Source organism: Tetrao urogallus (genome assembly GCF_951394365.1).
Source record: "Tetrao urogallus genome assembly, chromosome: 2".
NCBI classification, from domain to species: Eukaryota; Metazoa; Chordata; class Aves; order Galliformes; family Phasianidae; genus Tetrao; species Tetrao urogallus.
Genome location: NC_136814.1, coordinates 44,527,213 through 44,539,230, shown reverse-complemented (window position 1 = coordinate 44,539,230; position 12,018 = coordinate 44,527,213). Strand labels below are relative to the sequence as shown.

Below are 12,018 nucleotides of genomic sequence, written 5' to 3'. Positions count from 1 at the left end.
CAAAACCTTCACTGCGTTTCTGAAGTTTTGCTTTGTTAGAGCTGGATTTCAGTTTTGGAGAGCAGTGCTTGAAGCTCCTTATGATAATTTAGTTTGACTGCTGTATAACACCAATTTACAGAATTTTACCTAGAAATGCCTATGTCAATCTTAATCTCTTACTGAAATTATTTTGTATATATATGTAATTTATATTGTTATTATTATTTTATATATGTATATACTTACATATATATATGTATGTGTATATATATGTATGTATACATATATATATCTATATATTTACATATATTGATATATAATACATACATACATATATATATAATACATATATATATATATAATAGATATACATACATATATATATATATATATACATATATATATAATAGATATACATACATACATACATATATATATATATGTATATATACCTGATATATATACCTGATGGCGTTAAAAAGAGGTCTGGATTTGAAGCTCTAGATTTAAGTTTGAGATAGATTTAAGCTCAGTCTAAGTTGATAAGCCAATCAGAGACTAAACACTTTTTTTAAAATGTAATCACTGTTCTTTCAGTTAGTGTAGCATCTGGCTTCAAGTTCCAGTCTTCAGTACATTTTTTAATTTCTAGAAGAAATGTTGACCAGTGTGAGTGGCTGGTAGTTAGAAGTGGCTTTCATAGCAACTGTACCAAAGAACATGATTTTATTCCATTATTGCAAAGATAAATTTTATCCCTGGTGTTCTGACAAGTAAATTGAATCAGAGTCAGATTTAATAGTTTGTGTGAGCTTACATGGACAATTATGAGTACAACTCATAATCAAGCTCAGATTGCCTGAGCCTAAGTTCAATGATTTGACTAATAAACATTCTTTCCCAAAAGTTTTACTTACTTCTTGGGAAGGTTAGGAAGGTGGATGTCTTTTACTGTGCAGTGCATCATATTCATTGTTTTACAGACTTTCATCTTATGATTCAGGCTGTCATACTCTCACCCATATTCTTTCACTGTTTCTTGTTGAGGAGTGGGGTCAGGGTATGGAGGGAAGGTAGCAGAGGTTGTTGCAACATTCTCTTTGTTCCAGCATGCTTGATTGTACATTTTTATTAGTGATGGATAATTGTAAGTTTCACTGGCTTTATATTGTGAAATATTTTTTATGGTGAATCATTGTTCAGTTCTCATGGTTACTGAGTTTTGCCAAGGTCAGCAGACAGCAAAATTAAGACTTTCTATGTAAAAAAAAAAAACCAAAACCAAAAAAACAGTCAAAACCTTATATGCATCCTAAAGTTTAATATCGTTGGTAGACTGGAGAATGAAGTGTGTAGTTTTTGAGATATTACATATTTAATCAGTATAATTTTATTACTATAAGATTTACCGTATTGTTATGAACTCTCTAGAAATGTAAGATATCACAACATTTTCTGTTTGCATTTCTAGAGTTTACAAGCTCTGATGAATGAGTGCATTGGCCATGTTATTGGAAAGCCTCACAGTCCTGTTACAGGTCTGTACCTTGGTAAGGCAGAAGTTACTGGTGTTGGTTCTTCAGTTTTGCTGCTATTGCTATATAATTTTGATTGTAAATTAGTTTTTAAAAGCTAGAAAGAGAAATAAAGATTTTATTTCAAAGCTTTTGTGATCCTTGATGGGAAATCGTGATTGTCTGAGGGAAATGTAGATAAATGGTGGTTTTACTCAAGAAATTTAGAAGCTTTACAGATGCTTTTGTCTGATTTTGCCCTTGGATCCCTGTGAAGTTTTGCAGATCTTCTGGAGGATTGTGTTTTCTAAAGGTTGGTTAAAGAAGCAGTTTTCACTTCAGACAGACATTCACAGCTCCCTCTCCCAAATTTTCTTTGTGGTGCTGCAGGTGTTCACACTTCTGACAGACTTTTATATAAGTGTTGAAGTATAGAGTAGTTACATTTAGAGGCATGAGATAGAGCTGTGGGAATCAGTTCTCCAAAATCAAAGTTTGTCATGGCTTAAAAAATACCTTTGTTTGGCATAAGAAAAAGATCAAGATATTTTATTGTTTATCATGAGAAGAAGGATGTTTCCTCAGCTGTGTTTCTCTTTTACACGCCTCTCTCTCAGCACTGTTTCTTTCTTCTTCTTCCCAAGTCCACTGAGTGGTTTAACTTTCAAAATACCACATCTTCCTGTCTTTCTCCTGATGCCCACTTCCTGGATAGGGTTGATGGTCAGTAGCATGAAGGGAAGGTAATTTGGCCAAGAGGAAGTTTTTCAGTTATTTTAGGAAAGTTTTACTTTTTATGAAGAATTCTTGTAACTGAGAAACCTTTCACAATCTAAGTCAGCAGAATTCCTTGGATAGGAGTATTGCCTAAAATATATATTAGTCAAATTCTGTACTGTGATGCAAAACCTGCACTTTCACTTTTTACACTGTGTTGTAAATAAACATAACTGAATGTAAACTATATCCTAGCTGCAGTTATTGAAGATACTCCTTTCTGTCTCGTGATCAGGAAGAAAATAAGAATTCCTAGTTCTGTTTGTATTCGGTATGGAGTGACTTAAACCCACTGTGATCTTTGCCCTCTTTCCTAAAGCTTAGAATTCAGTTGCATTCATGCTGTTGCCTATAGATACACAACAGGGAGTCTCCTGGTGTTTCATCTTGTCTTTTTCCTTTGTGAAGCAGCATGTATCCACCTTTGTGGACTGGATTCTACCTTCTGCTACTGTCCTCGCAAATTATAGCAGGAAAACCAGCACTGGTCCTGACAAGCATGGTAGTGCAAATAAGGCAGAAAACAAACTTGCCATGATTAATCCGGCCTTGCAGAAAGGGAACTGTCTAGGTTTTGATGAGCAATCAGCTATCTTGTGTCACCATAATTGTCTGACTACTTAGGGAGATATTGGGGAATGGGGAAACACTGTTAACTACTTTTCTGGGCACTGAAAGAGCTGATGATGATGAATGAAGGTCAGTGTGGCTGATTTAGGTGTGACCCTTTCCCTGTTCACCATTTATTTGCAGACTGCCAAGGGAAGAGCATTAGCATTGGTAAAACTGTCGCATGTGTTTTTTCCCTAGTTCATTTTGCTTCCTGTTGTCTGAGAAAGCTAATTTTTATGCAAAATGGACATAGTAGTGTTGTTTGCTTTTTAATTATTATTCAATTCGCTAGTATTTACTTTGAAGTAAGATAATAAAACATTCTTTCAACTATGAAATTGAAATAATGAGGATTTACTTTTATTCGAGTAAGTATACATCTTCAAATTGCTGGTTTTTCATTTTCTTGGGAATTTTAATTATTTTCTAATGAAGTGTTACACGATATAGTGTGAATAATGTTTATTATTCATAGCTTTATAATGGCTTTATTTAAAATCTGAGTGATTAGGATATTTTCTTAAAGGATAAGAAAATACGTGCTGGTTTGCACATAATTCTGTGAAATTGCAGTTAATGTTACTTTTGTGTCTTGAAATGTTCATAACAGAATTTTTCTGCCATTTGAGTTAAGATCTTAACTTTTGTTTTTTTGATGTTTGCAGCTATTCATCGAAACAGTCCCCGTCCTGTGAAAGTACCTCGATGCCATAGTGATCCACCAAATCCTCATCTTATCATCCCCACTCCTGAAGGCTTCAGGTATTTAGCATTAGTTTATGTTTCTAAACTGTTCAATCATCTTGTGGCTGTGCTGACTCTTGAAACACAATGAGTGGAACATCATATCTTTCTTCTTGAAGACAAAACTGTTGGACAGAACTGGTGTGTTAGTGATCTCAATTTCTATAGAAGTGCTTTTAAAGACAATAAAACTACTTTCTTTTCCTCTCCTTCTGCCCCTTTATTTTGCAGTTTTTATTGGTGCATGCTTCCCCACTGTGAAGTCACTCATCCTTTTTGTCTTTCCTGAAAACCCTGTAGAAGTGGAATAAGTTTCAGTTCAGTGAAAACTATTTGATAGCAAGACTTCCTTTTTTTTTTCTTTCCCTACTTAGAATCTCTGTCTACATGACTGTGACAGTGGTTTCTGTAGTTTAGCTTTAGGTAAGATTTAAAAAAAATGTAGTATTCTGGAATTTGGTGGAATTTTTGCGTCATTATCAATCTTTGACAACCTAAAAACAACGAATGAGTTTGCTTCCCTTTGAAAGAGTTGACGTGAAAGTTTTCATATAGACCTCATCATGCATCTTTTTATACAGAAGGTCTTATTTTTCAAGGACAGCAGCACAGTCAAATTACACACTTGTCTTTTTTCAGAATTGCTTAGCTGCTGGCTGATGCTGGCATTAATCTAAAGACTTGGAGGTCATTACTTTAAGGATGATTTTTCTTGCACATACTGACATTTCCTGAGGCTTCTCAGACCCAAGATTGCTTCACAGGAAAGTCTGTAGGTATTTGGATGACATTTAAAGTCATGCCTCAATGTGCACGCTTCAGAATTTCATTTTTTCAAGTAAACTTTCAGCTCCATCTTTATTATTTTTTTGAACTCTTTCCTGAAGTTTTTCTTCTTGCCACAGCACACGGAATGTCCCTTGTGATGCACGGAACCCTTGCAACGTTACTGTCAGTCGCCCCGCTCCCATCGGTAGCGACTCAGCTCAACCCAAATCTGTCAGCAGTACAAATGATACCAGGTAGCCCAGCTCCATGACGTAGCAGTCTCATTCTACTTACATCATCCATATAACTGTTTCCACCTACTTGCATTCCAGTAGATCATTTGCACCGTGCTTTTCCACCCCATCGTATGTTCCACTGACTTCTTCATTCCTGTTTGACTTGAGTAGGATCTTATATTGTAGATACTGATGATAAACCCCTTCTCAGAATTAAAATCTCTCAACCAAATTTGTAGTTTAAGCATGTGCTTCTGACATTTGGAGTCAGTAGATAACAAACTCATTTAGTTGAAAACTTCCATGAGATTAACACAATCTAGTCAGTTTGGTATAACTTTACTAAGTTGTATTGATAACTAACACTTGGCACTAAGTTGATTCTTAATACAAATCAACCCAAGGTGTGATATTTGTTTGTTTTGTTTTTATCCTTGTTTTTGTTTTGTTAGATAACAATTTTGGCATTGTGATTATCTGCCATCATTATTTTGAAACATTAGATGGTGGCAAACAAGATTAGACAAGTAAAATGTTTCATTCAATAAAAATGATTTTCATTTGCTACCCATACCAACTGGACAACAAAAGCACATACTAAGGTCTTAAGAGGGTATTAAATTGCAGCTTTGTATACAGTATCCTTCCTGCAAGTCTTTTTTGTTGACAAAAGGCCTGAATTTTTGTCATTCATACTATCTGCTTTTATCCTTCATGCTTCCATTTTAAGCCCACTCTTGAAAAAAAGACAAAGCAGGCAGTAATCTGCAGTGCTATGCACTTGAAAAGCCCCTTTCAAGTAAGTAAAATTCTAGAGCTTTTCACTCTGGGAGATTCTGGCACCTTTATATGCATACAGGGTAAAGATTAATTTGTTTTTATGATTTTGAAAATCAAATGCAGAACTTGTTTGATTGTTTTTTTTTTTATTACACAGGGTATCTGCTGATTGTTATTCAGTTGGTTTTGTTAAAAGGATGGCCAAATATTACAATGTAATACATTTAAAGCAAGTTTCTGCTGTTAATGTAGTCGGAAGAACTTGTAATACGTTGCAGTCTTAAGTACAGATTTTGTTTATTTGTGCTTCAGTAGAAAAGTGGAATCTGTTGGGTCAAGTAAGTGGCATTTGGCTCTGTATGCAAGGGGTGTGAGGTCCAGATGCTGAAATAGTGCAGAAGCACTAACTTAAGTGCACAAACTTTGTGCACTTTCCAGAATCTCATTGGACATTTATGGCATGATTATAAGCATTACATAACCATAAAGGGCTGAATGTAGAAACTAGATACATCAATTGAATTGGGCAGTGCATAGTGCGTAAATGCTGCCGTAGTTCTGTTGAAGTTTTGCTTTAAAAAAAAAAACACAAATAACAGCTGTTCAGTATAGCTGGAAAATGAAATCTGGAGTAGTAATATTTAGTTATTCACATTGAGCTTAATGATAGGTATAAATTTGTCCTGCATTTGTGCTAATGACGTATATAAATGTTTAATTTCTGAGCTAGCTGATGATATTAATCCTCATTTTATATTTATCCAGGATCAGGGAAAAAATTTAGCAAGTACCTCTCATTTACTTTATTTCTGTGCCTGAGAACATGCAGGCAGTCTTTATGGTCACAGGCAATAAGGAATTTGGGTGGATAGGATAGGACCAATGTGGATTTTAAACATTCGCGTTCAAAGTTACGATACTTAGACTTTTCTATTTGGTTACTGCTGTATTTTAGTGACATCAGGAGTTTTTGAGCTCTGTACTATTAGAAATCCTGTTCTTTATCTCCTTAGTATTACTGGTTAAAAGCTCAACTTCCCAAAGAGCATTGAGGATTTTCACTTGCTCAGTTACTCCTCAAATTTCAACAGGCTTTTTGAAGTTGCAGGCACTATAGAACAAACATACTGAAAACATCATATGGGAAAGAGTGTCCTGGTCTTCGGCTTCTTTTTTCAAGGTTGTGTGTGCTGCTTTTTTTTTAAAAAAATATTTAATTAGGAAAACATATGGTAGGATAGGAAGGACTTCTCATACAGCTCTTGTATCAACTGTCAGTGAAGGGTTTAATAGTGTTCCTCATTTTCAGTAACGTTTAGCCCATACTCTAAAATATTAGGAAGTATCAATCACAGCTCTTCCACCTCTTAAAAAATGAGAGGAGAACCTTGTGCAAAAGAGATCTACCATAGAAAATTTTGCAGTTTTTAGTGTAAAACCTGGGTGATTTCGTCAATATCTTGGTAGCTGGAAAAAGGTGTCTGAAGACTTAAGGTCTTAAAACTCATTTCTCTCAGTACTGTTTCTTTTTCTGTTCAACATGCTTATTCATTTGGGTCTTATTCTGAGGTATCTAATTGCACTCTGCTTTTTGAAGGAGGTAGGGCCTGGACTACGGATAATTTAACACTTTGTGTCTTGTCTGCTGAATTGTGCTTCTACCTGCTGGTTCTTATTTAGCGGTTATGGGCCTTGACTTTGTACTTGTCGTGCTCTGGAAGCATATGAATTAAGTCACTGTTCTTCATCTGATAATGTGGCTCAGGTTATCACCAAGCTGAATCACTTCTGACTGCATATCCATACCTGGCACCAGCCATGTCCTGCAGCAACTGCTTTGTTAGTGTGTTACGTATCAGTAGAAGAGTCTGTTATGACCAACAACGGTTTCACATAGTTAATGATTTAAAAGCTGGAGGTTTTTATCATAGATAGTGGCATAGTGAAAATTATATAAAAAGTCTTCATTTTGGGGAAAAAATAACTGAGAGTTTTTCCATTTGCATCTCAGCATCAGTTTTTCTTTCGTGGTTCATATCCTAGGCTTCATAGCTTTTTTTTTCTCTTCTAAACTGCAGTTAAATTGTCACTAGTAGCTATTTAGTGCAATGTTAATTGGTACGATGGCTCTATTTAACAGGGGTTCCAGTGTCCCTGAAAATGATCGACTGGCTTCAATAGCGGCCGAGTTGCAGTTCAGATCCCTTAGCCGTCACTCCAGTCCCACTGAGGAGCGAGAAGGTGATTGTCACAATATTAGGTTGTGACCTGAATGTGCTGATGATTTATGCCATTAACATATTTTTATCAGTTCCCAGTCCTTAACCCTCTCAATTTTTTTTTTTCACCTTTCCCATTCAGACTTACATTTTTAACTTCCAGGGTTATACTTTAAGTTCTTCTGTTTTCAGATATAACTGTTCTCTTGCTTTCCATATTGTTTCCGAATTATACCTAAAAGAATTTCTTGGTGTCTCACGAAGTTACATTATGCTAAATGAACTGAGTACCATGGTTGCTGAATTATACCCCATCAGATAGTGAATTTCTAAGTGCTGTTAACTAAGTAAACATAAAATAAACTGGACCCACTGGGGCAGTGAAGAGCTTCCAGTCAAATTCTTTAACTACCACTGCAGCATTCATGTTACAGACACTTGCTGTTACTTGAATGCAAAACAGTGTGGGTGACTTTGTCTCAATCAGGGTTCCTCTAGGTGTACCCGGCCCCCACTTGTGTGGTATTTTTTGGTAATAAAAGCAGAATCACAGTGTGGCTGAGTTTATAAGAGCCCTCTGGGTCCACTGCTGCAGCCTAGCTCCAGTAGAGGCACTCAGAGCAGGATGCCTCAGCCCATGTCCAGGTGAGTTCTCAAGATCTCCAAGGAGGAGACTCCACAACTTGTGCCAGTGCTCAGCTACCTGCACAGCAGGTAGAAGCTCTTCCTGGTGATCAGATGGAACATCTGTTGTTCCAATTTATGCCCACTGCTTCTTGTCCTGGCACTGGGCACAACTGAAAGGAGCCTGGCTGTGTCTTTTTTGCATCCTCCTTTCAGATATTCCTACATGTTAATGAAGATCTCCCCCTAAGCCTCCTCTTGTAAGGTGATGTGTTCTGTGCAAATGGGAATGAAGTATGAAATCACAAACAAAGCAGAGCTGGTATTGCGGTCGTTTTGCAAAGCGAAGCAAAACAAATATAGTGGAAATTTATCCCAAGTGGTGTGTTTTATTTTGCTTTAAGAAGACAGTGAAATTATTGTTTATTACAGGCTTATTCTCTTTTCAATATATATGTTTGAATGGAAGATTGACTTATATTGGAAAGAAGCTAGTCTTTTTTTCTGAGGAAGTTTAAAGTTTGCTTTCCTGCTGAGTTATATCCCACATATGATTCTCCTGATTTGAAATGCTACCTCAGTTGCTGAAGGAGAGCTCTTTTCCTATGTAAATTATATCTCATTTCAGAATAGCTGTCATAGAATCACAGATTCATTAAGATTAAGATTGGAGAAGACCTCTAAGATATAATCTAATCCAACCACCCACATACCACCAGTATTGTTTGTGCTAAACCGTGTCTCTCATAACTTGTTTTTTAAAAACAAATCATTTTTTAATTTGGGAGCTTACACTGCTTTATATACTTGTAGGGTATTGATATGTAAGATCTCAGTTTCTGCTGCATATGACTGCATAATCCTTAATATGAGATAAAGCCACTTTTATGCTGACAGTATTATTTCTCTAGAACCATCATATCCAAAAGGAGATTCAAGTTGCTCATCCCGGCGGAGCTGGGAGCTCAGAACCTTAATCAACCAGACCAAAGGTAGGAGTCTAGGAGTCACCCGTAGTGTGGCACATCCTAAGCTATTGCTATGTTTTAATGCTCAATTTTAATGCTCATTTGAAAAGGTTTTCACAGTTTTGTTCCTGGAAAGGGGATTTTTTTTTTTTTTTCCCAGAAATCTAGAAGGCTTTTTTTTCATTTGGAACATAAACAGTGAATAAATGGAATTGGTTTAACCTGGAAGGAAAAGAAGAGTGAGGAGCAAACAAAGTTTCTAAAAGAATGCTGCAACGGAACTGTTCTTACTATCTACTGTAGATAACAAAAGGATTAAAAACTGGTAGTAATCATAGGCAGAAGAATACGGGGATATTTCAGTATCTCCATCTTTTGGAAGCTGTTTGAAAAAGGTTAAACTAGACAGACGTGTAATTTTTCTTCTTAACAAGGAGTGTATAAATGACTGCTTTATTGAAATGTTTTTTTAGCTTCACTGGCTAGGATTCAGTTTCATGATGAGACTTCAAATCTGGAGTTACATAATACCTCAAAGTATCTGTAATAACAGAACTCTCTTACAATTCAGTAGAGTAAAAAACTTAACTGCCATTCTGTCCTTAATAACCCTAACACATTTCCATTATCTACCTGTGGTTAATTACAGGGGAGATATAACAAATAAAAAACCCCAAAAAAATAGATCTTTGCATTTCAAACATTTAACTTCCTTTAATCAATTAAAAGATGAGTAGAAAAAAACTTATTACAATAAATTATTTTTCCTTTAGTTTCATATTTGATTCATACGTGATTTCTAAAATGCTTTATCCTTTTGCTACTTCTGAAATTTGGTGCACAAAAGTTATCCTGTAGGTCAAGTCCCTTGGTATGATATCTCTATGGGAACTGCTGAATCACGGCCTGAACCTCTGATTGATCACCTGAGGTGAGCCATGAGTCAGCCATGGGAGCACAGGTGAAGGCAATTCACTTGTGCTGCTGGAAGGGGTGGAGCCTGGCTCCATCTCTCCTAGACCTATTTAAGAGCTGGCTACCAGTGGGGAAGGATCTCATCTGGAGATTCCCTCAATTGGATTTTCATAGCGAGCCCAGGATACACGGGTAGGCATCCTATCTATTCTGTCTTGGTGTAATAACTGCGTAGCCAAGCTCTCTGGTATATCTTATAACTATAACATCTGTACATTCATTGATTGTACAGATATCCAAAGGTAACAAAATAAAATATAAGAACAGAGAGCATTTTTAGTCATATAAATTGTTCATCACTCTTCCTTTTAGACACTGTTTCCAAACAAGCACCAATTGAAGCTGTTCAAAAGTCTGTTCAGTTGTTTGAAGAAAGGAGATACAGAGAGATGAGGAGGAAGAATATCATTGGCCAAGTTTGTGACACACCAAAATCTTATGATAATGTCATGCATGTAGGTTTGAGAAAAGTGACTTTCAAGTGGCAAAGAGGAAACAAAATTGGTAAGTTTGTTAAATTTGTTTGTTCATTTGTCAGACTGGGAAAGAAAACGTAAATTTTTTGAAGGCAGTCTGAGACTGTCTTCTGAGATATTTCATCTTTGCGTAGGTAATACCAGCATCACTGAAATCAGGATCTTGAAATACAAAATACAGTTGCAGCTGAACTTTGTGGAAGTTCAGTGAAGTTTTCCCTGCCCAAATAAGAAGCAAAGGAGTAAAAGGATTTGGTCAGGATGATTACTTATATATGATCCTTCAGTTCCTGCACATGTTCAAATCTACTTTGATTTGTTGAGTTCTGCTTTTGGAAGAAACACAAAAATGAGTAGAAATTACCACAATCTTTAGGGTTTGTTTCATTCACCAACATTGTTGTTTCTTCCCACGTATGACTATTATTTCCTCTTTGGTTCAGGATTTGTAGGAAAATCCTCACACTTGAGTGGTTTTCTTTCAGATCAGCCTGTTCAGTTGCTTTCACTTCTTATCACTGCATTGAATTCAGGACTATGGGTATTTGATTAGGTGCTACAGGTTAAAAGCTACTTGAAATTTTAAATGAAAATACAGCTGAATGACTTTGGCAAGGTGAGATCAGTTGATGTATTATTCACTGTAGTGTAATTCATTTGTCTTATTTTAACTGCAGGTGAAGGCCAGTATGGGAAGGTATACACCTGTATTAGTGTTGACACTGGAGAGCTGATGGCTATGAAAGAAGTGAGTATTCAGTATGTGAGAATCGCTGCTGCTCTTGCCTTTTTTCCAAACCAAATATACACGTGTTGTAGGGCAGTAAGGTCTTCTGAACATCGTTGTTAGCTAGCTCAAAAAAGATTGGAAGACAAATTGTTTCTTCATGTGGCCACAATTGCTTTTTGTTGCTTGTTTTTGCTTATGTTCCATAAGTCTTTTCTTTCAGTGTACAAGTTTGAACTTAAATGAACTTAAATTAAAGAATATGGATAATTCCAGAATGAATATTGAATGAGTACTTCCTTAATATGTGTGAACCTTCATGAAGAGATCTTATATTATTTTTGAAAGAAATTTTTCTTACTTTACAGTATTTGACATTTGATTTACTCTTTCTTCATTTCGTAGATAAAAAGATAGGAAGTATCACTTCAGATGTTTTTCAGCTTCTCCTGTATATTAGGTGAGCTAGGGTGAGCCACAAAGCTGTTGATTAACCTGTTAGTTACAGAAAACCTGATTTTCATTACAGAAGCAAGTAAAGCTGTGTAGGTGTAGAGATCCTTCTCCCCTCCAACATTTTGTTTTTAAAAGTATGTATACTGTTTGGTTTTACTGC

At 35.9% G+C, this 12,018-nt stretch overlaps 1 protein-coding gene across 1 annotated transcript in view; it reads left to right on the top strand.

Moving 5' to 3' along the window:
- Positions 1-12,018, top strand: part of MAP3K4 (mitogen-activated protein kinase kinase kinase 4) — a gene marked incomplete at both ends in the record, with an annotated part of 73,286 nt that overhangs the window by 46,369 nt on the left and 14,899 nt on the right. Inside the window, 7 exons of the mRNA XM_079550327.1 lie at positions 1,454-1,532; positions 3,551-3,647; positions 4,535-4,651; positions 7,554-7,654; positions 9,168-9,248; positions 10,512-10,703; positions 11,353-11,423. Of these exons, the coding sequence (XP_079406453.1) occupies positions 1,454-1,532; positions 3,551-3,647; positions 4,535-4,651; positions 7,554-7,654; positions 9,168-9,248; positions 10,512-10,703; positions 11,353-11,423 (738 nt within the window). The remainder of the gene's footprint in view (positions 1-1,453; positions 1,533-3,550; positions 3,648-4,534; positions 4,652-7,553; positions 7,655-9,167; positions 9,249-10,511; positions 10,704-11,352; positions 11,424-12,018) is intronic.